Source organism: Myodes glareolus, chromosome 2 (assembly GCF_982192425.1).
Source record: "Myodes glareolus chromosome 2, mMyoGla1.1, whole genome shotgun sequence".
Taxonomy (NCBI): Eukaryota; Metazoa; Chordata; class Mammalia; order Rodentia; family Cricetidae; genus Myodes; species Myodes glareolus.
Window position 1 is genome coordinate 126,925,091 of NC_142027.1, and position 25,551 is coordinate 126,950,641.

Here is a 25,551-nt window from a genome sequence, read left to right on the forward strand (position 1 = left end):
CTCTGGGAGTTCAAAGATAGGCTGGTCTACAGAGGGAGTTCCAGGACAAAGATATGCAGAGAACCTGTCTCAAAAAGCCAAAAGTTAAAAGTAAAAATAAAATAAATAGAGGTTAAAATAAAGCCACATAAAGATGGAAAATACACGGAGAATCTTGATACTGTCTGCTGTTATGCTCTCTTTAAATTGAATGCTGAGGAAGGAGCAACAGCTGCTAAAAGATACTTGCTTATAAATGCTGCAGAATTAATCCAAGATAGGTATTTTGAAAATACCTTGGCTTCAAAACTGAAGTCAAAAGGTATGTTACTTTGGAGAAGAGATTTTGCTTTTGTTTCTACAGAAAATGAGAGGCTGTGGATTTATTCAGAGTTAAGAAAAATCATCTTTGACCAAGAGAGACCACCTGAGCAATCTCCAGTAGGAACAGATGGCCCAGATGTCTGAGTTCTTCATCCAGAACAGGTTCAAGACTGCTGCCTGAGATGATCAAGACTCACAGGATACTTCAGTCAGGACTTGATCATAACTCTAAATTTTCTTTAGGTTCCCATAAGATTATCAGCACCCTCAACCAGCAAGAAGTAGCCTGGAATACTACGCCCACATTCCCAAAAAATGGACTATGGATATTTTCCTTTGTTTGTTTTTTTGTTATTTTGGTTTTTTTTTTTAAAAAAAAAAAAAGAGGGGGAAGTGGTGCGGGAGAATTGTCTGTATCCTGTCAATCATGTTATAATAAACGCTGATTGGCCAGGCAGGAGGTGTAGGCAGGAAAACCAGACAGGAAGTGGAAATGATGCAAGGAGAGCAGGAGAATTCTGGGAAGGAGGAAGTTGATTCCTCCCACTCCTGCCCAGATCACTGAAGCAGCAGGATGTGAGTTGCCCCACTGAAAAAGGTACTGAGCCACATGACTAAAATAGATAAGAAAAATGGGTTAATCAAGACGTAAGAGTTAGCTAATAAGTAGCCTGACCTAATGGGCCAATCAGCATTATAACTTACAGAGATCTGTGTGTGATTTTTCTCTGGGACTAAACAGCTGGGGGGCCGGGCAGGACAGAAACCCAAATAACAAACAGCCCCCCCATGTTACAATGTTGAATAGAAAAAAAAAGAAGATTCTGTCTCAGAACAAAGGCATTCCTTGGCATTCAGAGCTTAGCCTCTCCCAGGCCACAGCACTCTGAGGGACTTGTCATGGTCTTCCACAGCTCCTGATGCTGAAGTCAGTAGAGGACACTCGGAGCTCCTGGTCCCTGGCCTTCTGCAGGCCCAAGTCTTTCCAATAAAAAATGAAGAGACATTGGTCTGCATCAAGTTGAACAGAAGCATTCTGCTCCCACTGGCTGGAAGGCAGCAGTGAACAACCTGAGAACAACACGGTATTAAAAAGCAACTGTCAGGGAGCTGGAGAGATGGCTCAGTGGTTAAGAGCATTGCCTTTTTCTAAAGGTCCTGAGTTCAATTCCCAGCAACCACATGGTGACTCACAATCATCTCTAATGAGGTCTGGTGCCCTCACTGGCCTGAAGGCAGACATGTAGGCAGATATTGTATGCATAATAAATGAATCAATATTTTTCTTAAAAAGCAACTGTCAGTACATTTTTTTTGTTCACACAGCTAATAGTAACAAAATTTTAATAGCACTCTGACTTTTAACAGCAAAAACTTGATTGGTAAAGATATAATCCTAATGTATAACAAGTATGTCTCTCAATTTCTTTTCTTTTATTGATTTTTATTGAGCTCTACATTTTTCTCTGCTGCTCTTCCTGCCTCTCCCCTCCCCTTCAACCATCTCCCAAGGTCCCCATGCCCCCAATTTACTAAGGAGATCTTGACTTTTTCTACTTCTCATGTAAATTAGATCCATGCACAACTCTCTTAGAGTCCTCATTATTGTCTAGGTTCTCTGGGATTGTGATTTGTAGGTTGGTTTTCTTTGTTTTATGTCTAAAAGCCACTTATGATATATGTGATACTGCCTTTCTGGGTCTGGATGACCTCACTCAAAATGATGTTTTCTAGCTCCATCCATTTGCCTGAAAATTTCAAGATGTTGTTATTCTCTTCTGCTGTGTAGTACTCCATTGTGTAAGTGTACCACATTTTTCTTATCCATTCTTCAGTCAAGGGGCATTTAGGCTGTTTCCAGGTTCTGGCTATGACAAACAATGCTGCTATGAACATAGTTGAGCACATGTTCTTGTAGTACGATTGAGCATCCTTTGGATATATACCCAAAAGTGCTATTGCTGGGTCTTGAAGAAGGTTGTTTCCTAATTTTCTGAGAAATTGCCACACTGATATCCAAAAGGGCTGTACCAGCTTGCACTCCCACTAGCAATGCAGGAGTGTTCCCTTTACCCCACATCCTCTCCAGCATAAGCTGTCATCAGGGTTTTTGATCTGGGCCATTCTTTTTTTTTTTTTTAAAAAAAAGATTTAGCTTTTAATAAAAAGGGGAAAACTTACATGACCAGAGATCCCACGAACACCAAAGGAGCAGCGAAACAAAAAGAGGAAGTGGCAAGGCACTTTGATCTTTTATTTGTTTTGTATGGCCTCAGGGGGATACACCTTAAGCAGAATGTGATTGGCTGAGATTCCCCATCATGCCACAGTCCATATAACCACAGAGGTTAGTATGTAAGGGACTGTTAGGGAGGGGAGGATCTCTCAGGGTAGGAGAAATAGAACATATATTTGTAGAGAGATGGGGAAGAGTAGAATTGAAAGATTAAATGGTGAGAGTGACAGAAAAGGGGGAGGGAATGTGGGGAAGCATGCCTAAAGCTACGAGCCAATAGGTATAAGATGGAATCTTGGAGTTGTTTTGATTTGCATTTCTCTGATGACTAAGAGTGCTGAACATTTCCTTAAGTGTCTCTCAGTCATTTTAGATTCCTCTGTTGAGAGTTCTCTGTTTAGGTCTGTACTCCATTTTTTATTGAATTATTTGTTCTTTTGATGACCAATTTCTTGAGTTCTTTGTATATTTTGGAGATCAGACCTCTGTCTGATGTGGAGTTGGTAAAGATCTTTTTCCATTCTATAGGCTGTCGTTTTGTCTTGTTGACCGTGTCCTCTGCTTTACAGAAGCTTTCCAGTTTCAGGAGGTCCCATTTATTAATTGTTCCTCTCAGTGTCTGAACTACTGGGGTTATATTTAGGAAGTGATTCCCTGTGACAATGCGTTCAAGTGTACTTCCCACTATCTCTTCTATAAGGTTCGGTGCGACTGGCTTTATGTTGAGGTCTTTGATTCATTTGGACTTGAGTTTTGTGCATGGTAAGAGATATGGATCTATTTTAATTCTTTCACATGTTGATATCCAGTTATGCCAGCACCATTTGTTAAATACGCCTTTTTTTCCCATTTGATATTTTTTGCTAATTTGTCAAAAATCAGGTGTTTGAAAGTGTATGGATTAATATCCAGGTCTTTGATTTGGTTTCATTGGTCCTCCTGTCCAATACCAGGCTGTTTTCAGTATTGTAGCTCTGTAGTTGAGTTTGAAGTCAGAGATTGTGATGCCTCCAGAAGTTCTGTTATCTTTCAGGATTGTTTTGGTTATACTGGGGTTTTTGCTTTTCTATATGGAATTGACTGTTGTTCTTTTGAGGTCTGTGAAGAATTTTGCTGGGATTTTGATGGGCATTGCATTGAATCTGTAGATTGCTTTTGGTAAGATTGCCATTTTGACTATGTTAATTCTACCTACCCAAGAGCATGGGAGATCTTTCCTCTTTCTGGTGTCTTCTTTAATTTCTTTCTTCAAAGATTTAAAGTTCTTGTCATACAAGTCTTTCATTTGTTTGGTTAGTGTTACTCTGAGATATTTTATGCTATTTGTGGCTATTGGGATGTTTCTCTGATTTCTTTGTCAGCCCATTTATCATCTGTGTACAGGAGGGCTACTGATTTTTTAAAGTTAACCTTGTATCCTGCTACATTACTGAAAGTGTTTATGAGTTGTAAAAGTTCCTTGGTAGAATTTTGGGGATCACTTATGTAAACTATCATATCATCAGCAAACAGTGAGAGTTTGACTTCTTTTTTGATTTGTATCCCCTTGATCTCCTTTTGGTGTCTTATTGATCTAGCTAGGATCTCAAGAACTATACTGAATAGATATGGAGAGAATGGACAACCTTGTCTTGTTCCTTACTTCAGTAGAATCGCTGGGAGTTTCTCTCCATTTAGTTTGATGTTGGCTGTTGGCTTTCTGTATATTGCCTTTATTATGTTTAGGTACGTTCCTTGTATCCCTGCTCTCTCCAAGACCTTTATCGTGAAGGAATGTTGTATTTTGTCAAAAGCTTTTTCAGCATCTAATGGTTCTTATTTTTCATTTTGTTTATATAGTGGATTACACTGGTTCGTATGTTGAACCATCCCTGCATCTGTGGGATAAAGCTGACTTAATCACAGTGGATGATTTTTCTGATTTGTTCTTGGATTCAGTCTGTCAGTGTTTTATTTAGTATTTTTTGCATTGATGTTCATGAGTGAGATTGGTCTGTACTTCTCTTTCTTAGTAATGTCTTTCTGTGGTTTGGGTATCAGGGTAATTGTGGCCTCATAAAAAGAGTTTGGCAATGCTCCTCTGTTTCTATTGTGTGGAATAGTTTGAGGAGTATTGGTATTAGTTCATCTTTGAAAACCTTGTAGAATTCTGAGCTGAAACCATCTGGTCCTGGACTTTTTTTGGTTGGGAGACTTTTGATGACTGTTTCTATTTCTTCAGCAGTCATAGGTTGTTTAATATGCTTATCTGGTCTTGATTTAATTTTGGTAAGTGATATTTATCCAGAAAGTTGTCCATTTTCTTTAAGTTTTCCAATTTTGTGGAGTACATGCTTTGAAAATATGGCCTAATGATTCTCTGTATTTTCTCCATGTCTGTTGTTATGTCTTCTTTTCATTTCTGATTTTGTTATTTGGATATTCTCTCTCTGCCTTTTGGTTAGTTTAGATAAAGGTTTGTCTATTTTGTAGATTTTCTCCAAGAACCAACTCTTTGTCTCACTGATTTGTTGTATTGTTTTCTTTGTTTCTATTGTGTTGATGTCAGCTCTCAATTTGAGTATTTCCTGCCATCTAGTTCTTTTAGGTGAGTTTGCTTCTTTTTGTTCTAAAGTTTTCAACTGTTCTGTTAATTCACTAGTGTGGGATTTTCCCAGCTTCTTTATGTAGGCGTTTAGTGCTATGAACTTTCCTCTTAACACTGCTTTCATTGTGTCTCATAAATTTGGGTATGTTGCGTGGTCACTTTCATTGAGTTTTAGGAAGTCTTTGATTTCTCCCTTTATTTCTTCCTTGACCCATTGATGATTCAGGTGAGCACTGTTTAATTTCCATGTGTTTGTGGGATTTCTGGAATTAGTATTAATGTTGAATTCTAGTTTTAAGCCATGGTGATCTGATAAGATACATGGGGTTATTCCAATTTGTTGTATCTGTTGAGGTTTGTTACTGAGTATGTGGTCAGTTTTTGAGAAGGTACCATGAGGTGCTGAGAAGAAGGTATATTCTTTTCTGTTTGGATGGAATATTCTATAGATGTCTGTTAAGTCCATTTGAGTCATATCATCTATTAGTTCCCTTATTTCTCTGCTAATTTTTTGTCTGACTGACGTGTCTAGTGGTGAGAGTGGCGTGTTGAAGTCTTCTATTAGTGTGGGGTTTAATGTATGATTTAAGCTTTAGAAGTGTTTCCTTTACATAAGAGGTTGCCCTTGTATCGGGGCATAGATGTTCAGTATTAAGATTTTCTCTTGATGGATTTTTCCTGTGACTAATATGAAATGTTCTTTTTTGTCTCTTTGGATTGATTTTAGTTTGAAGTCTATTTTGTTAGATATTGGGATAGCTACACCAGCTTGTTTCTTAGGCCTATTTCATTAGAAATTTTTTCCCAACCCTTTACTTTGAAGTGATATCTGCCTTTGAGGTTGAGGTGTTTTTCTTGTATGCAGCAGAAGGATGGACTCTGTTTTCATATCCAGTTTGTTAGCCTGTGTCTTTTATAGGTGAGTTGAGTCCACTTATATTAAGGAATATTAATGATCAGTGATTGCTATCTCCTGTTAGTTTAGTTTTCATTGTTGTTGATGTTAATTTGTGTGTTTTCACCTTCTTTGGGATTTGCTGTTGTGAGATCATCAATTGTCTGTGTTTTTGTTGATGTAGCCAACTTTCTTAGGTTGGAGTTTTCCTTCTAATACTTTGTGTAGGGCTAGGTTTGTGGCTAGGTATTGGTTAAATCTAGTTCTGTCATGGAATATCTTGTTTTGTCCTTCTATGGTGATTGAAAGTTTTCCTGGGTATAGTAGTCTGGGCTGGCATGTCTCTCATCTTAACAACAACAACAATCCCAGAGTGATTTTTGATGAAGAGAGGTGCCCAATTCCCTACCACAAAGGCTATTGTAGCCAGTAATTTTTTTTATTATTGCTTAGCCCCAAAATAAATGTAAACTCATGAGGCAACAGAGCACGAGTCACAAACACTGACTTTATCTGCACGAGAAATTCTTCCTGTGATCACAGAACAGAATTCCTCGAATGAGATCTTCTCAGGCTGGGGGAAGTGTCCTGGTCGTTATAGGTATGATCTCTACTTATGTAGCATTCAGAGGACATGTCCCCAAGGGTCCTGATCTGGGAATCTGTTTGTCCAAACTATATCTCTTGCCTCTAACCCCATCTTCTGGGCCTTTTAGGATCCACTAGGTCCTGTTGTACCATAAAAAGTGAATCAATGCAAATGGTCTCTGTGGGTGACTGGATAGACAAACAATGGTTTGTGCACAGCACAGAATATTATTTGGCCATTACAAGAGTATATCAGGCCACGCCAAAGAATAGCCAGGAGGAAACTGGCTTTTGGTTGGTTACATTTTGTTCCTGGTTCACAGGCAGATTACATTCTTTTGCTGGGCACACTTGAGGAGTCAGCAGAGACCTTCTTTGTGAAAGGAAGTCAATCAGTGCAGATCCTCAGCAGGGAGAAAAGCCATGCTCAACAGTGATTTTGCCCACAGTTCCTGCTACCACAGAGTAAGTGCTGTCTGACCGGGATCTGTCTGTGATTCCTGATCCTCCAGGTGAGAAGAGTGATGAGTGTCAGGACCACCCCTCTTATTCCAGATGTCAGAGGGGGAGGTGACAACAACAGGGTTCTCTCTCCTCTGTTGCTCCTGATCCAGCCCTGTGAGGGAGATGGTACTACCCCTACCATCTCTCTGACTGACAGGATTCCCTCTTGTTGCTCCTCATCCAAAACTGTGAGGGAAGTGACATCTGACAGGGCTCACCCAACATTCCTCATACTCCAGAGCAATGGAGGCAATGTAGGACTGCATTCTCCTGTCTCTCCTCTCACATCAGAGGTGGGGAGGCAATGATGAAATTCCCACCCTTCTTGTTCCTAGTGCTCCAGAGTTGATGCCCGACTGGATTCTCCTTTAGACTCTCAGGCAGGAGAGACAGCAATACCAAGACACTGGTGTACACCAGACTATCAAACCACTTCCAAGGGTAAATCTAGCAAGGAGGTTATCTACATCTGTCAGGATCTTCTGTGACTCCTGGTCCTTCAGAGTGAGGGAAGCCATGTCAGGCAGGACTCACCTGGTCAAAACATTTGGCTTGTTTCTACACTGAGTCTGTTATTTTAAAAATTGCCATTAAGGCACTTATATGTAAAACTTTTAATGGACTGTGCTTTCATTCGTTTTGAAATGAATTTGCCTGCCAGGCAAAACTGGACATCAACATGTAAAATAATGAAAATAGATCCATATCTATCACCATGCACAAAACTCAAGTCCAAATGGATCAAAGGCTTCAGCATAAAGCCAGCTACACTTGAACGCATTGTCACAGAGAATCACTTCCTAAATATAACCCCAGTAGCTCAGACACTGAGAGGAATAATTAATAAATGGGACCTCCTGAAACTGAAAAGCTTCTGTAAAGCAGAGGACATGGTCAATAAGACAAAACGACAGCCTATAGAATGGAAAAAGATCTTTACCAACTCCACATCAGACAGAGGTCTGATCTCCAAAATATACAAAGAACTCAAGAAATTGGTCATCAAAAGAACAAATAATTCAATAAAAAATGGAGTACAGACCTAAACAGAGAACTCTCAACAGAGGAATCTAAAATGACTGAAAGACACTTAAGGAAATGTTCAGCACTCTTAGTCATCAGAGAAATGCAAATTAAAACAACTCCAAGATTCCATCTTACACCTATAAGAATGGCCAAGATCAAAAACACTGATGACAGCTTATGCTGGAGAGGTTGTGGGGTTAAGGGAACACTCCTGCATTGCTGGTGGGAGTGCAAGCTGGTACAGCCCTTTTGGATAGCAGTATGGTGATTTCTCAGAAAATTAGGAAACAACCTTCCTCAAGACCCAACAATAGCACTTTTGGGTATATATCAACCATGCCACAAGGACATGTACTCAACTATGTTCATAGCAGCACTGTTTGTCATAGCCAGAAACTGGAAACAGCCTAAATGCCCCTTGACTAAAGAATGGATAAGAAAAATGTGGTACACTTACACTATGGAGTACTACACAGCAGAAAAAAATAACATCTTGAAATTTTCAGGCAAATGGGTGGAGCTAGAAAACATCATTTTGAGTGAGGTAATCCAGACCCAGAAAGACAATTATCACATGTACTCACTCATAAGTGGCTTTTAGACATAAAACAAAGAAAACCAACCTACAAATCACAATCCCAGAGAACTTAGACAACAATTAGGACTCTAAGAGAGACGTGCATGAATCTAATTTATATGAGAAGCAGAAAAAGACAAGATCTCTTGAGTAAAATGGGAGCGTGGAGACCTTGGGAGATGGTTGAAGGGGAGGGGAGAGGCAGGAAGGGGAGCAGAGAAAAATGTAGAACTCAAAAAAATATAAAGAGGAAAGAAAGAAATACAGATTGGATCATAAAACCTAACTAACCAATATATAACTTAAAGCACAGCCATTCTTAGAAACTCATGCAAGAGTAAAGATGTATTTAAAACATGCCAAAACGTGAACAAAGCTGGAATCAAAGTACATTCAAATAAACAATATTCTAACTATCAGTACTTAAAAAAAAAAAAGAAAAAAAAAACCTGCCAGGATTAGTGTCCGGATTATACAAAGTTCTCACGTATTTACAAGAAAGAAATTGCCAGTTCTCCAAAGTGGCTTCCACCAGCCAGAAATGAGGTTCTGTGTGCTCCACCCACTAAAGGTATTGTCAATCTCTGTTTCAACCATCCTCTTGAGTACACATAGTGGTATCTCTGCAAGGTTTCAACTTGCGAGTTTTTCACTGGGGTTTCTGTCCGGCATCCTCCCAGTGTTTAGCCATGTGCACATCTTTTTTATGTGGCATCTGTTAAGTCAGCCCCATTAGTTAGCTGGTTTCTGGCAGAAAGGTTAACAATTCCTGGGTGATTCTAAAGAATGTGCTTGGGAACCACCATCCCACCAGACTCAGGCCAGCAAGCTTGTGCTCCACTGTCTCTTGGATATCCAGAGCCTGCCACAAATTGTGGGGGATGCCTCCCTTTGGGCCTCTGACTTCCACAGATTTCTAAAATGTCACACACAAGCATTTATCTTGCTACTAATCGGTATCATGAACTGAATCTCAAATGAAGAAAAATAACCTTCAGACCGTCACTCTCTGCTTCAATGAGCTCCTAGGGAGCCATCTGTGAGCCTTGTGCTTTGGGAAGCTCCACCCTCTGACCTTGTTGCAAAGTCCAGAGCACAGACCCCCTACTCAATCACTGCAGGCTGCCCCAACTCCAAGACTCATGGTCCATCTCTAAGAAAAGAGTCATGTGGAGCTAGGATGTATGGAGAAACAGTGCTTTGCCAATTTTGGAAGCTCCTTCGTCTTAGCATTGTGAAACCATTTTTTCTTCTGGGATGAATTTTTTTCCCTTTCTGTGCCAAATGATTTCATCTGGATTTACTGCCAATAGCTGTTTGCCAGAGGAGATGAGCAGGGCACTTCAACCAACTAGTTCTTCAGTCTGCAGGGTTGAGCTGTGCACTAGCCTGGAAGACCTCCAGGAGACCCTCCTATGGGAGAGACTGGTCCAAGGGACTGAAGATACTTTGCAGCATTCTAGCCAGAATGCAACATTTTCATTGGGAGACAAGGAGGTGGTCCCACCAAGACCCACGGTAAGCAACAGCACCCTGGGCCCAGTAGCACCTGGAGATATTCATTCATTCCAAAGACAATTTTCAAACCCAGGCTGGTCCCCAGGAGAAAGTGGGACAAACTACCAGATGTGAAGGCACAGATTCCCCAGGGGCACTGATTCCCCACATCATCAGGTGATGTGGTCGAAGGGGATTCTGGGGAAGGGAGTGGAAACTGCAGAGATGTGGGCGTGGCAACACAGTCAGGTGAAAGAAAATTAATTAAGTGTGATGACATCAAAATTCAGCAGGATGACAGACAGTGGCAGGGTCTCCCACAAATAAGCTCCCAGAGTCCCTGCTGGGCAGAGCCTGTGATTCTTTTGGATGAATGGGGCTCCCAGATCTCATGAAATGTTGGCATTATGTATTTTCAAAATGCTCAAATCTCCTCTCCTCAAGTCTAAGGAACCAATTCAAACTGAAAGTAAATGTTCCACGGGTTATGTGAGGCCAGAGTACTAACACAGTTCACAGCCATGGGCTGCCTCTTGACCCACGCTCAGGGAATCCCCATGCTGCCTCCCCTGCTCTCCACCTTTCTGTCTCTATGTTTCTTTCCATATCTTTATCTTTCTCAATCTCTTTCCTCACTGCCTCTTTCTCCTCCTTAGTCTCTATCTCTCTCTCTTTCTGTCTTTGTTTATACATCTCTAGCCTTTAGCCTTTATGTCTCAGTCTTTCTGTCTCCTTCTGCCACTGTCTCGCAGTTTGTCTTGTCTTTCAGTTGCTGTCTCAGTCTCTGTCACTCACTCAACCTATCCCTGTCTCTCTGTCTTTGACCTCCCACATCACTGTCTCTTTTAGTCTCTCTCCTTCTCTGTGTCTCTGCCTCTCCTTCTTCCAACCTCACACAACCAGGTTGTGTAACCTGGTCTGACTTGGTCATCATCCTGGACTTGGATATGAGCTAGCCCTGCCCCCAGTCATGGTACTCTGTAGTCTTGGCAGTCCCTATCACCCCTGTGAGGTGCACATTTTTCATCTGAGGGAAGGCTGGGGCTTCTTCAAGGAAATGACCCTCCCTCTGGTCCTGAACCATCTTTGGTGGCACTTCCCACCCTCACGTTGATCCTGGCTCACCTGATGGGTGCTGACTCATCACCACGGTCCAACCAGTCCTGCGGAGGGATGATGTACATGCACCACAGGCCCCAGTTGTAGCCGTGGGCAGCGCTGGCATATTGCTGTACCTCAAATGTGCTGTACTTGATGTTGTCAATGGCTGGCAGGATGATGCGCCGACGGTCTTCCTGGATCCGCGCAAGGGCGGGCTCAGCCCTGCGGAAGGTATTGGCCATGAACAAGAGCCATCCCAGAACCCTCAGCAACCCAAGAAAGGAGCTCCACTGGCCAAGAGTGCAGATCCTTCAGCTAGGCCTGGTATCTAAGCTTGGTTGGCCCCCATCTGCTGTGCACAGGACCCAGTTATGGTAATCTTGGAATACTAGGAATGGTTAACCCACAACACTAACCTGACCAAAGCCTGGGCCTTTTTGACTGGTCAGTGCTAAGCACAGGGACATCTGAATGTTCTTCATGGGTCAGCCAGGGCCCTGGGATTGTACAGAGAGTTTTCTTAGCCTAATCCTACTCTCCCCCTAATCCTGTACCTCTAGGTACATCCATTTGCAAGAGCTAACTGAAGACCTATTGTGGACCACCCTTGTTGCAACAGATTACATTCATAAGAAAAAAAAATCCATGCCTCATGGTGCTTACATATGCTGTACGCAATGCACAGCCTACATAACAGGCCATGGTTAAGGGGAATGAGGATGATGAAGCCTGAGTATAGGATGTGTGGGAGGTGAAAGGCACCATGGAAAGCAGGAAGTAGTGAGTGGGATGAGCTCTGCAGCTCTAGATGGGATCCAGTGTGGAGTGCTCTGGGCACTGAGTGGGAGGACATTAGGGTGTGGGGATGGAAGTCTACACTGACAGAGCAGCTTTACCAGTCATTGGCACATGCCCTGTATGCATGGGGGTAGGGGATCAGCAGGCCATGGGAGAGACTGGCAAGAGAGACTCTAAAGTCAGAGACGAAGGGCCAAAACAGCAGGCTTTCTCTCGATGCTGATGCCTGTGCTGTATCTTGGAGATAGCATGGACAGGCCTTACATAGTCTACCAGAGGACAAGGTTCTGTTTGGAGAACTGCATCCAAACTGAGGTTCAGATAATATCTGAGATCGAGGTGACTAGTGGGCTGAGGGTCTGTGTGCTTCAGAGATGGAAGGATCAAGAGTCGGGGCAATATGGAGAGGGAACAGCCCCTAACCTCATCCCTCTGGGAGCCTCTATTGACCTACTGCCTCATCAATGGATGAATGCACAAAGCACACCAGAGAGACTGCAAATGTCATGCCCGCTAACATGCAGAACCTGCAATAAAGGCTGTGCTAGGAAGCTGCCGTTCACAGAAATGGGGTTTCCAGTTGAATGAAATGAGAGTTATACAGGTTAAACAATTTTCATTCTGACTGATAAATTCAGATCTCCTAAGTGTCCACTATCCCTCAGGGAATTGATGGTAGATAGAGTGTGAATTGTGCAATGCACAACCCATGCCACAGTAGGAGGTGATTCTGGTGGGAGGATTCACGATGACACATAATGAACGATACAGGATTCAAGGTGGTGACAGAATAATGGAAAGAGAAGTCTTGTCACAGAGCGACAGAGAAGGGAAGCATGGGAATATGAGGAGCACAGCCAGCAGCCCGAGCCCACAGGAGGCATTCACAGAGCCTCTTAGGGGCCACAGTGAGCACCTGCCCAGGTCAGGTCACCAAGGAACATCCAATTTTGCCCCATTTTCGAGAGAGACTATAACTCAGAGTTTTTGTATCACTTCTCCCACATTTTTAAAGGAAATTTAAATCACACACACACACACACACACTCGCACGCACACGAGCATGCCATATATGTATGTGGAGCTCAGAGGACAACTTAGAGCAATTGATTCCATCCTGCCATGTGGGTCTCAGGGATCAGAGCCAGGCTTGGCAGCGAGAGCCTCTACCCTCAGCCATCTCACCAGCCCACCAGCTCATTTTTCAAAAGTTTGTCATAGTGTCAACTGGGGGTTGGAGGACTGAGTGTTACAAAGGGTCTCTATGCACAACTGTGTGTGATTGCCCACTCGTTAGTTCAGGGTGCCTCTGAACTCCTGGTTGTTGTACATTTCCTGGTTCACCTTGTTTGGCCTCTCAGACAGGTGTGGCTTAGATGCAGCTTTTTTTGCACAACTAAGGGATACCCCAGTTATCTCAACAGGTTCGGAACAGAAGCTCCCTGGCCGAATCAGTAACCAGGGTTCCAATAAGGGACAGGAGGCCATGCGAAGGCCAGCAGAGCAGAGGCAGAGCGAGACCCTCATTAGAGCCTCAGAGGGATGCAGCCCCCAAAGCACCTTGATCTAGGTGCCTGAGTTGGCAGAGGACAAATCCCAGCTATTGCCAGTAGCTAGTGAGGGGCTTTGGTCACAGTGGCGCAGGGAAGTACTATTCCAGGCCACCTTTTCTCTGCCCTACTCTGTTTTCTGCACCCTCTGGTGCCCACTCTCACTTCCCACAACACCTGGCCTACCCATGTCTGAATGTCCCAGTTGCTCATGTGACATGCACATGTGATGGCAGGTGTCACTCTGCTGCAATCTTGATAAACACAGAGGCAGGCACTGAGTCCCAGAGTAGAGTCACAAGTAAGATCTCTAGTGCCCTCTTTTCCATGTGAGAAACAAAGACCATAGGTGATCACTGCCAAACACCTGCAGATACAGCACACCCTATGGATCCTGGTCGTCCAAAGAGGACTTTGCTGAAGCAGGAAGCTCCCTGCTCCTTCGCCCAACTCCTGCCCAGGGTCAGCAAGGAGGACCTTTGCTAAATAAAAAATAATCTTTCTTAACAGCATGGGATAAGAAGCTAGCTCTGACATGGCTTCCCCAGTATGGGCCACTTGCTGGATAAAGATACTGCCCTCCAAGGCATCCTTTGCTGAACAAGCAAGAGAAACTCCAGGATAGAGACTCTGGGGCACTCAACCCTTGTGGATATCTTTAGCTTTCGCAGGCCTACTCTGGTCTAAGAAGCAAGTAGGGTCAGGTCCCTGTCTCCAGGGACCACAGGATTCTAATCTATCCAGTAGGGATAAGTAGGTTGCTCCTGCAATGGATGTCCTGCATACCTGCTGGCCTGTGGCCACAAGATGGGGGGCACTTTTCTACCTTCTGGTCACAGAGTCCCCTTGGTTTTTCATTTGAGTCCAATCCTTCCCTTGAATGAGAAGCAGTATCTAGAATTTCTTGATCTAGAATTTCCTACAAGGTCAAGAAAATTCTACTTCTTATGCCAAATGGCTTGGCCTATCAGCAGAGCTCATCTCTGGAAAGCTCCAGAGCCACGGCCTGACCTGTCCTTATGTGCTCTCTGATCTGAATGCCCACAGGATTTCCATGTATCCATGAACCCCAGCCCTTACCAGCCAGTGTTGAACTCCACGTGGGCATCAAAGAAGCCAACAACGGGAGCCGTGGCCACCTTCCAGCCCTGAAGCCGGGCACGAATCAGACCTTCCCGACGGCTGTTGCGCACAACTTTCACGAGGCCTGGGTACCTTTTGTGAACGTACTGGTCCAGGTTGAACTTGAGTTCCACTGAAGAGGAAAGATAAGTGTGTTAGCATGCTACACTGGCAAGAGCCCAGACCATGACTGGGATGTTTGAGTCCTGCTCCTAACTTGGAGTTTCAAAAAAGTACTGTGAGGTCACATAAGGTTGCATGAGATCCAACATCTGGCAAGACTATGGGAGAACAAAACCCCAATCCTATGAAGTTGCTATTCTGGTGGGAAAAGTAGCAAAGGGAAAAAATAGACCAAAGTGATAGAGGCAGTGTAGGCAGCTATAGCTGAGCTATAGGCCACTGAGCTATAACCAAGAATGAAGACCTTGTACAGATGAAGGAATGTCCACCCAGGTCTGTACACACAGAAATGAAGTCCTGTGCAGCCAGCAAGGTTCCTCCACACTAGGGAGTCACTTGATCATAATGAGATAGGGATGCTCTGATACTACCACAACATGGAGGACTGCGACATAGTTCTAAGTGACACACACCAGCCACTAACAGGTAAATGCAGTTTGACTGTCTTTATGAAATGCTTATAGAAGTCAAATCCAGAGGGACAGTAGGAAGGTACTGGTGGCTGGGACAAGTAAAGAATTGGTTTCTGTGAGAACACGGTGGCTCATGCCTGTGATACCAAAATTCAAGCAGGAGGATCTCTGTGAGTCTAAGATCAGCTTAGGCTATATAAGAAGTCCCAAGCTAGACTGGGCTACAGAATGAGACTCAAAAGACACCACCCCCCAAAAGTTATGAGGTAGAGGTAGTGGTTGCCCAACATGGATATCCTCAATACCATTGAGCCACATACTTGAAAATGATTAAAATGGTAAATGAGGGAGTTTCTAGATCGGGTTAGCTGAGATGGAAGGCCTATTCTAACTGTGGGCGGCACTACTCCTGGGCAGGAGTCCTGAGCTGAATAAAACAGGAGGAACTGAGCTGAACACCAGCATCTGTTTCTCTCTGCTTTCTGGATGTGGACGTGACCAACTGTCTCACGCTGCTTCTGCCATGCCTTCCCCGCCATGATGGACTATACCTTCAACCCGGGGACCAAAACAGACCCTTCCTTAAATTGATTCTCTCTGATATAAGTAACTAATGCAGGCCCACTGGTAGTGGCCTTGAGAAGTGGCACAAAGAACTGCACCCCAACAATACAAAGTCAGAGTAAAAGGTTTCAGTCAAGAACCCCACATGTTGTTGTCATCAGCAGAAAATGGGAGGTTACTTAGCAAGGTGCTTTCTCTGGCCACACCTTCAGGCTGTTGCCTCAAAGCTTAGCAAGCCAACACTATGGCTTCAAGCTTAGAAGCCATTGGCTGGGGCAGCCACAAGAGTCAATACACCCAGAAAGCTGGTCCACAGCTCCAAAACTGTGTGCTCAATGTTACCACCCTTGGGGCGTGGTCCCCACTCACCATTGTCGCTGCTGTCATCCACCAAAATGACTTCCTTCAGGAGCTGGGAAGGTGTGTGGTTGACCACGCTGTGTACAGAGCGCAGGATAACTGAAAGGGCCTCGTTGACAAAGATGAAGACCACAGAGATCTGGGGAAGGTCTTCAGAGTGCGTTATCTGTTTGCACCTGTGGAGGCATGGTGGTCATCAGGAGGTGTAGTAGGCAGCTGGGATTGGGGTGTCCCTCAGTGTTGGGCTATTACCTGGAAATGTAAGATGAAATAAACTCTCCCTGCTAAGTTACTTTTGATCACAGCAACAGAAACTCTAAGAAACTGGAATATGTAAAATCCTGTCTCAAAAATACAACCCAGGGGCTGGAGTGGAGAGACGTCTCAGTAGTTAAGAGCATTGACAGTTCTTCCAAAGGACCCAGTTTCGATTCCCAGAATCCACATGGTGGCTCCCAACGAAAGTGATATGGCTAGGTGGAGAGAGGAATATAAGGCAGGAAGAGACAGGAGCTCAGGATTCAATCTGAGGTTTCATAGGGACAGGATCACCCCTTTGGTCTAAGGATTCAGTAGAAGTAAGAACCAGTGACTGGCAGCTCTGCTTCTCTGATCTTTCAGCATTAACCCCTATATCTAACTCCGGATTTTTATTAAGACCAATTAGAATTCACACTACACACAACCATCTATAACTCTAGTTTCAGAGGATCTGACACCCTCTTCTGGACTTCAGAAATACCAGGAACACATGTGACTCATAGACATATATACATATACATGCATATGCAGGAAAACCATCCATACACATAAAATAAAATCCAATTAAGAAATGGAAGGAGGCAGGGAAGGAGGGAGGGAGGGAGAGAAAGGGAAGGGAGGCCGGCTGACCCAGTAGCTTATACTTGTAATCCCAGTACTCAGAAGGATGAGGCAGGAGAATCACTATAAATTTGAGACTAGTCTGGATACAGAGTGAGTTCCAGATCAACCTGGGATAGAATGAGACCCTATCTCAAAACAACAAAGAAGAAATGGATAAAAGAGGAAATGAAACTCAGGTAATTAAGTGAAAACTAGGGATGAGACCCACTGAAAGCTATTGGATGCTGTACCAAAGTAACCAAAGTTTTCTTCCTCAAAATGGAAAAAGTTGTTTAGTTAAACACACCTACCTTGTGCAACACAGAATGCTACAGGAGAGATACACTGGGTGAGTACCACCTGACCCCTTCAGAAGTAGGAGTGTGAATGAGTAGCAAAGGCAGTCAGAGGTGGGACAAGTCTGGGTGTGAGGGTAGATAATAATCCCAAGGGAAATAAAACAGTTACAATCCTTTATTAGCAAGGGGGGAGAGGCTAGAGAAGAGCTAGAGGGTCTGACCAGGATGCAGCATCAGCATCCAGTACAGCACTGACGATGGGAGCAGGAGTCTGCAGGAATTACAAGTGTCCCGAATGCTTCCAGGGGATGTGTCCATTTTGTCCCAATGCTCAACAGCTAAAGGCACTTGGCAAGCCTGATAACATGAGTTCAATCCCCAAGACCTACAAAGTAGAAGGGAAGAAACGATTTTTGCAAGTTGTCCACTGACTTCCAGACATGTGTTGTGGCACACATGCCCCCAAGCCCACCAATCAACAGACAGACAAATAAATAATGCAATTTAAGATTTTGAATATATAAGAAAATGGCAGGGGTGCACAAAAAGGTGGCCTCCTACCCAACCTCTGCCTCCTCCTCTCCATGGGGTTTTCCACATGGGGTTTTGGGGTTCCCTCCCTAACTAATCACAACCATAGTAACTCTGCTTTCAAATGAAGCATCTGAAGTCCTGTGGGTGAAAATTTCAAACTGAATTTTGGGGACACAGATCCGTCTGTGACACTAGAAACAGCAATGTTCATTTCACGTTTAGACTGAGTTACAGCCCAAGGGGTTGATATGTCACTTGGGAACGGGGACAGCATTTGCTCACCATCCACTCTTCATGGACTCAGTCTTTTCAGCTCAAGAGTTCCCAAATACCTCTATTAGCGATGAGGACCCTTTCTCTCAGCTGCAGCAATTCAAACCCAAGTCACCAGCATCAGGAGCGAAGCATGGCCTGGATGTCCTGTACACGGCACAGTTAAGGACTCAGCCTTCCCCAGCAGTCGCCTCCTTCGTGGCCAGGATGCATACTTCCTGAGCTGCCTGCATAACTTTCAAGGGACAACTGCTGCACAGCACCACATTGATATGGACTGCGTGTGGGTAGCCATGGAGACTTCATCACTCAGACAAACATTTCCTGACAAGAAGACCTCAGTCCATTTATCCATGGAGAGAAAAAGTTGGAATGTACAATTTCATGAACTTGCAAAGCATGTAAAACAGAAAACATCAGCAGGTTTGCGGGAGCTGCAGCCACACAGAAGGCACCCCATACCTCTGTGGGGAGGGGTGCAGCTCTTCCCTGCTGAGTCCATCATTAGAGACCTTTATCCATGATTTACTCCTATTGTTGCTGAAGTTACTGCCTGGAGGGGGTGTGTGGGGCAAAAAATTTCCCCTCCTAAGGTCCAACAACAAACAGGCACAATTCCACCAAAGTTCACTCTGGGAAGGGAGGAAGAAGGGAAGGGCCAAAGTTCACTCTGGGGAACCAATTGGGCTTTCTTCCAGAGGAGTTACCTAGGGGTGTGAGTGCTGCCCTCCAAAGGCCACACCAGAGAATCTTTAGCCAGCAGTAATGTTGATTTTCCCACAGCTTCACAGATGAGGCCTCTCCTAGCCTGCTCTGTCCCTGGGCCACGTGCAGTTAAAGCAGAATTGCATACAACAGGTGGCAGGGAGAAACTAGATACTCAGGTGATCATCTTGCAGTCATTCCTACCCCTCTATGAGGGATATAAACAACTAACATGCTCAGCTGGGATGATCTTTTGCAAGTGAGATGGTGGTTGGTTTGTTCTGGGGGTAGTTATGTGTAACACTCACCCAGCACATGGACCTAACGTCTATGGCCCTCACCTGTGTCCCTTGTCAGGGTCTTCTTTCCACTAAGACTCCATCTCCTTCATAAGAGGATGATGGTGGACAAATAAGCCAAATGCCATTTGAGCATCTGTGTATCACTGCATGTGCTATCAAGAGGCAGTGGCTAGCTGAGTTAGGAAGGACTGTACAAATCCTTCTGTTTCTGGGTTAGTTGGCCAGAAGTCCATGGACTTGGTCACTGGGCACATGCACTTGTTCCAAAGAACCTTCCACCAGCAAGAACTGGTTCATTGGGGGGATGTGCTTTGAGAGTGCCCTGTCTCTGGCCCTCAGGCTAGCAAAGGTTGTTGAGAGGGAGAGCTCCTACGTCCCCCATCGCTTGGGCATATTGGTTGCTTTCCCTTACTGGTTATAGCAACCTTACCCTCACATTGCCTTCACTGAGAAGGCCAGGCTTTTCTCACACTCACCATCTACTGGTCTGGGAAGTGGGCACAGGCCACCGAACTCCTGGTCACCTGAAGAAGAGCCAGGGTCTCCCAGGAGTAGAGGAGTAATGGCCCCTCCCCAGAAATATCGAGGTCTGCCCAGCAGAAGCAGAGAGTGAGACCGTGCAGAAGACAGTGAGCGCTCCCATCCACTAGACCTTGGCATCATGGTTAGGAAAGTCCAGGAAAGAGGGCAGGAAATAGCTTCATTCGTAATTATCCCCAAGAAAGACAGAGTTAGAGATAAAGACAAGCTACCTCGAGATACACAGAGAGATAAAGACAGACAGAAGAGTGTTGTGCAGTCCTTTAAACACTGACAAATACAGAAACGAGTGACTGCCGGCTTACACCTCACACCCTTCCTCACACACACCCTGAGCTTTTGCTGTTTGTCTCGTCTCCTGGCTTCCCTAGCCCATTTTGAATTGAGGTGTTTTTTTTTCCACTAAAAAGGTATTGGAATGTCCTCCCCAGCAAGCTTAGATATGACACAGAGAGGAGGCCATTCCACCCCCAGTTCTGCCCCCTCCTTAGGGGCTCTGATGTAGGCCTGACAAATATTCTTGCTACTCTCTGTGTGTTACAGAGAGTAATATGGTTATGTGCCCGTGATGTACCTTGCCCCTCTTCAGACAAATGATGGCTTTACAATATGGAGTCAGTGTAGTACTCTGGGCAGAAGTGTTCATGAGGTAGTAGTATCTCAGGCCACCCTGTACCCCTCCTAGCCTTGGTTACCCTAGAGGTGCTGTGTGAGCTAGGTAACTCTCCTGGCCATTCAAGACCCCAGGACCCCAGTATCACAGAGGAAAAGAATAAACTGCTACCTCACGGCCCCAGAGTAGCTCAGTGTGCTTCCTCCCAACACCAACACCATGCATCATTTCTGTCAGAGAGGAATAAGCCAGATCTCAGGTTTTCTCATGGCTGGCCGCACTGGCTTTCTGGCTTGCCGTGTACGAGGATGTGGTTGCTATGCCTTGTTCCCAAGCCTGGACAGAGTGTAGTCATGTCCCCATACAGAATAAAGCAGTGTGTTCAACCATGAGTTCTGATAGGCAACAATCAACCAACCAGTGTTTCCCAGCACAGATGGGAACACACATTGGGCACATATGGGTTAACTGAGTACAGTGTCCCTTCCTATTGCTGGCAGACAGTGGGGTTTCTGTAAAGCCATGGTTGAGTATGAGCTGCATGAGGAGGGCTGAGGTTGAGCCTGGGAAGTGCACTAAAGGGACTGCGTGCTGCAGAGGTTCCTGCTCACAACAGGGAGATAAGGGAATCCTGCCACAGAGATAGCGGGAGCAGCACATTTGCCAAGAACCTGAGCAGCTCTCCTCAGATGCCCAGATCATTGGTGCTAATAAAAATGCATGGTCTGCCCTTTGTGTCCTGGAAAGATAAGTGTGTGAGGACAAGAAGTGAAGTGGTGGCATGTCCCTGAGTCACTCTCTGCAAGGCGGCAGGACACATGTCTCATGCTGAGCTGCGCCTCAGCAGACAGAAAGTTGCTCATTTGGAAACTATGCCTTTATTTCTGGGAATTTTGAATGGGGAGGTTTTAGCAGGCAGGTCCTTGGGGACAGTGCTGCTACCATGCTGCACGGCAGCATCCTGCCTTGCTGTGAAACATGCTCATCCATGCAAGGCACACACATGACTTCAAACTCCTCTACCAGGCAGTCACCTGTGCGTCTGCCTTCCCACTCTCACCTAAGAAGCAGGAGAGTAGTGACTGACATTAGCCAAAGCCAGGAGACACTAAGGATCCAGAAACTAGGATGTCCCTCCTCTACCAAATTGTCTTTCACACACTGAATTCATCCATCCATCCATGTTGCTGGAGGCAAAACTGTCCTGCAATATACCCACACATATGCATACACACACATTTGCACAAATGAGCATATACATGTGCACACTTCCACATATGCACATCCACATTCACACATGCCTGGATACCCAGACACATCTCACAGACACCTCCAGTTGTCATATGACCAACCTGTGGAGGCACATATGTTTACACAGTGTCTGTCCCTAGAGTTTTGGACACAAATGCTCCACAGACACACTTTCATGTTCAAAGCTTAAAAGCCCAAGAACAAAAAGCTGAAGGCAAGCCCACATACTCTGCCCCATCAGCCCTCTACCCACAGGCCAGAAAAGTGATGCCAACTCCCTTTTGGAGACAAAGATACACCTCAACCACATGTACATAGACACATGCAGGGCCCTCTCAAGCTAACAGCTCTCAAAGGGAGATAGGAAGGGACCTCAAACTTGTCAGAGGGTTACCACCTGAGTGAACTAGCCACTTGGATACAGACGACTCTCCTAGCCCCACAGGGCTGTAGATATGCCCCCTGTCCTCTGGGTAGTGACAATCTTCAAACCATTCCTGGGTCACAGGGGCTGGCAGATCTCCCAGGTCTAGGTGACACATTATGCTCTGGGCCAGCTCAGCTCTTGGTGTCCTCTGCTGACTTTGAGCAGCTGTGCCAGGCTTCTGTGCTGTCTTAGCCCGGGACCCTCTACAAGGGCTGTGGGTGCTCAGTGGACCCTGCTCAGAGGTCACACAGCAGGAGAAGGGGAAGGCTGGAATGTGGGCATGCATATAAAGGTTGAGGGCACACCACAGCTAATGTACTGTGTCCAGTTCTGCCTACTGAGGGGCCTAGGGCCAGTCCTGTGCTCTGTGTCCCCGCGCCCCCAGCTCCAGTGGTTCACATTTAAGGATGCAAGGACAGTGACCTTCGCTGTCAGGTTAGGTTTCAGTCTGTGGTACCAGGGACAGGTCTGGAACACTAGAAAACAGTTGCTGGGTCGGTTCCTCCGCAGGAACTTCTAGCTGTCCTAGATGCCCCTATTGGGGTGTAGATCTAAGAGGAGAGAACTGGTAAGGACTAATTGTGCAGTCAGGACAAGGCCTTGCTGTCCACAGCACTACATCTAGTAAAAAGCTGGGGCCAGGAGTGGTGGCACAAACCTGTCATCCCAGAACTCAGGAGGCTGAGGCAAGAGGAGTGTGAATATCAGGCCAGCCTGGACAACATGAGGAGACTCTCCAGAAAACCAACACCAAAACAAAACAAGCTCAAAAAAAATATGACACCAGAACACGAGTCATGTCTTCAGGAAACCCCAGTTTCTCTGAGATCTTCAGTGTCCAACACTCCAGCCTTCCTCTGTGACCGAAAGCACAAGGGGATGGGGGTCTGTTTTGTCCCGTGCAGATGTATCTGCCAGCTTGGATCCAAGGAGCTAGCTCAGTCTTCTGTTTGCCATGCACTCAGTCTGCACATATCAGAGCTGACAGTCAAGCTGCTCCTAGCTCAGATGATGAATATGCATGGAGACTGCAGACAGGAGACAAGGGACATCATGGCTGTGGCTGCTGGGGAAAGCTGTTCGTTTTGATGACACTGTTTAATTTGGATTTACCAGCTTCCTTTCATCATCCCAGGGGCAGGCTTAGTAATCTATGTGATACACTTTGTGCCATAATTAAAGCTGCTGCTTAATTAGAAAAGCTGTCCACCCCCAGACAAGAGGGGTCCGAAGATGGCTCTGACAAGGAAGCATGAGGAGTCATTTGAATGAATGGTGCTGCCTGTGGGTGCTGGGACACCCTCACATGTGCGCGTGCACACACATACAGTCTCTCTCTCTCTCCTCCCCCCCCCCCCCCCGTAGTCCAGCTTCTAATGGCCATGTCTGCCAATCCTGAGAACAGGTTCTGGCCATGATGGGGGTGAAATCCTTGAGGAAATCACAGCAAGATAGCTTTGAGAGAGCCTAGATTGAGCTTGAAATGATCAGTTTTCCTACAGATGTCCTATTGCTGACTGCACACAACAGCTTCTACGCTTATGACTCAATACAATAGCCACTTCTTGCCATGGTTCTGGAGGGCAGGAATTTGGAGGCCACTACAAAGATTCCAGGTTGGGGGCTATCATGTGGTACAACTGCATGGAGCTCCTAGGAGGTATGGGTGTCTCTCCAAGCATCATCTCATAGTCTGCCCACTTCACTTTGCCAATCAGACTGCAAGCTCGGATGTCCCACTTAGTCCTTTTCTACTTCTCAACAGCTCCAACATGTTCCTGGTTCAGTCTCCCTGGGCTGGTTCCCACTATGCTTATGCTCTGATTGGCCAGGCCTGCTACACATGTGTCACCTAAAGTAGAGCTTCTGCCATACCACATGAAACTAGACATGAGGAGAAACGGCCTAAGAGCTGAGTGATGGAGTGCTGAAGACACCTGTCCTTGTTTACTCACTGGGAAGGGGCATGTCCAGCAGGGAGAGCGTGGATGACACTCTGATCTAGGTGGACTGTCCACGTCAGGACCCCGTCTACACTCTCTATACCTCCTCCCTACCCTCCCTACCCAGGTCAGGAGGCTGTAAGAAAGAATATAACAGGTCTCACCAGGGTCCATCAAAGTATGTCAGAGACCTTTGTGCAACCCAAAATTTGAAGGCAGCAACTATCTCCCTGTCTCATGATGTAAATAATTCAACTTCTGAATTTCAAAAAATGCCCCAAAATAAAGAGTCAAGCATGAAAAATACAGGCTATTTTGGGACTTAAAAAATAGCACAGCTGCTAGGATGTCCCCGGAGCTGCAGTCTCTGCTCCATGTTTGGAGCATCACCCAAGCCCAGGCACCATTCTGGGAGCTGGTTCAAGCACAGCCCCAGAGAACTGTTCCAGATTCTGGGCCTTCATAGCCTTCTGGGACTCTGGGCTTTGGCCATCTTCCTACCTAAGCTCATGCACAGAGCAAGATGGAGGTGGAGATGAAGTCTTAAGGCAACCTGAAGACCGGGACTCAGAGCAACCTGGTGGGTGATGTAGGTGGTCCACTCCTTTTTCCTCCATCACTGTGATCACTGCTCTGGTGAGTCACCTCCCTGAGTTTCCTGCTCCATCTTCTCCTGGCCTGGTCCTCCTCAGAAAGCTCCTTGACAGAGTTCTAGTCAAACAGACTCACCACTCATCCACCTTCACAGGCCCCAAGAGGCACTCTAGCAGCATTCTGAGCCCTGAGCTCAGACATCAAGGAGCTGCTGAGTTTCCCTGCCTAGGTCTCCAGTCCTGGTAGTCTGTAATGGAGTCCAAGGGCAGCCAGCTTGCTACTGACAACTCAAAGCTTTGATGCTTTGATGGATGCTTGGCCTCACTAATCCTCCTATGAAGGTGTTCAAGTTCAGCTCTGGTCAGCTCCCTTTGTGCTTTTGGAAGGAGATAATAAACAAGGATAAGAACCCAGTCCTTAAGGACATAAGCAAGGTCATAGTAATGAGGAAGGCAACTCCTTTGAATCTTTTACTTCTTTGTTTTTTGGGAGAAACAAGATGGTCACAGCCTCTGAAGGACTTTCAGACACTTGGGGCTCACTAAGCAATGACAGTAATAGCTACAAAAAGTCAGTGAGGTGAACATGCTGAGCAGTGACCAAAACCTCTAGCTCAGGTGTCCAAGTACATCTGAGTTTCTGTGCGCATATACGTATATGCACACAGTCATAGCTGGACTCAAATAGATAGCCCAGCCACTTCCAGCCTGCCAGCCTCTGAGTCCAAAGGGAAAGGGGACTGATGCAGTGGCTGTGTATCAAAAGGATGAATACAGCAGACAGCAGAGGGGCAAGAGAGACAGAAAGAAACAGAGTGAGAGAGATTGAGGGAGACAGAGAAGAGACGGGGTGGGGGGGTCAAGGGAGACAGAGACACAAAGAGACCAAGGGTTCATCTGCAG

At 45.4% G+C, this 25,551-nt stretch overlaps 1 protein-coding gene across 1 annotated transcript in view; it reads right to left on the reverse strand.

Annotated features, from left to right (window-relative positions):
* The window catches only part of Galnt9 (polypeptide N-acetylgalactosaminyltransferase 9), a 77,483-nt gene that overhangs the window by 22,952 nt on the left and 28,980 nt on the right, over window positions 1-25,551 (reverse strand). Inside the window, exons 3-5 of the mRNA XM_085680139.2 lie at window positions 16,314-16,480; window positions 14,743-14,917; window positions 11,339-11,536 (exon numbers count right to left, since the gene is read on the reverse strand). Of these exons, the coding sequence (XP_085536265.1) occupies window positions 11,339-11,536; window positions 14,743-14,917; window positions 16,314-16,480 (540 nt within the window). The remainder of the gene's footprint in view (window positions 1-11,338; window positions 11,537-14,742; window positions 14,918-16,313; window positions 16,481-25,551) is intronic.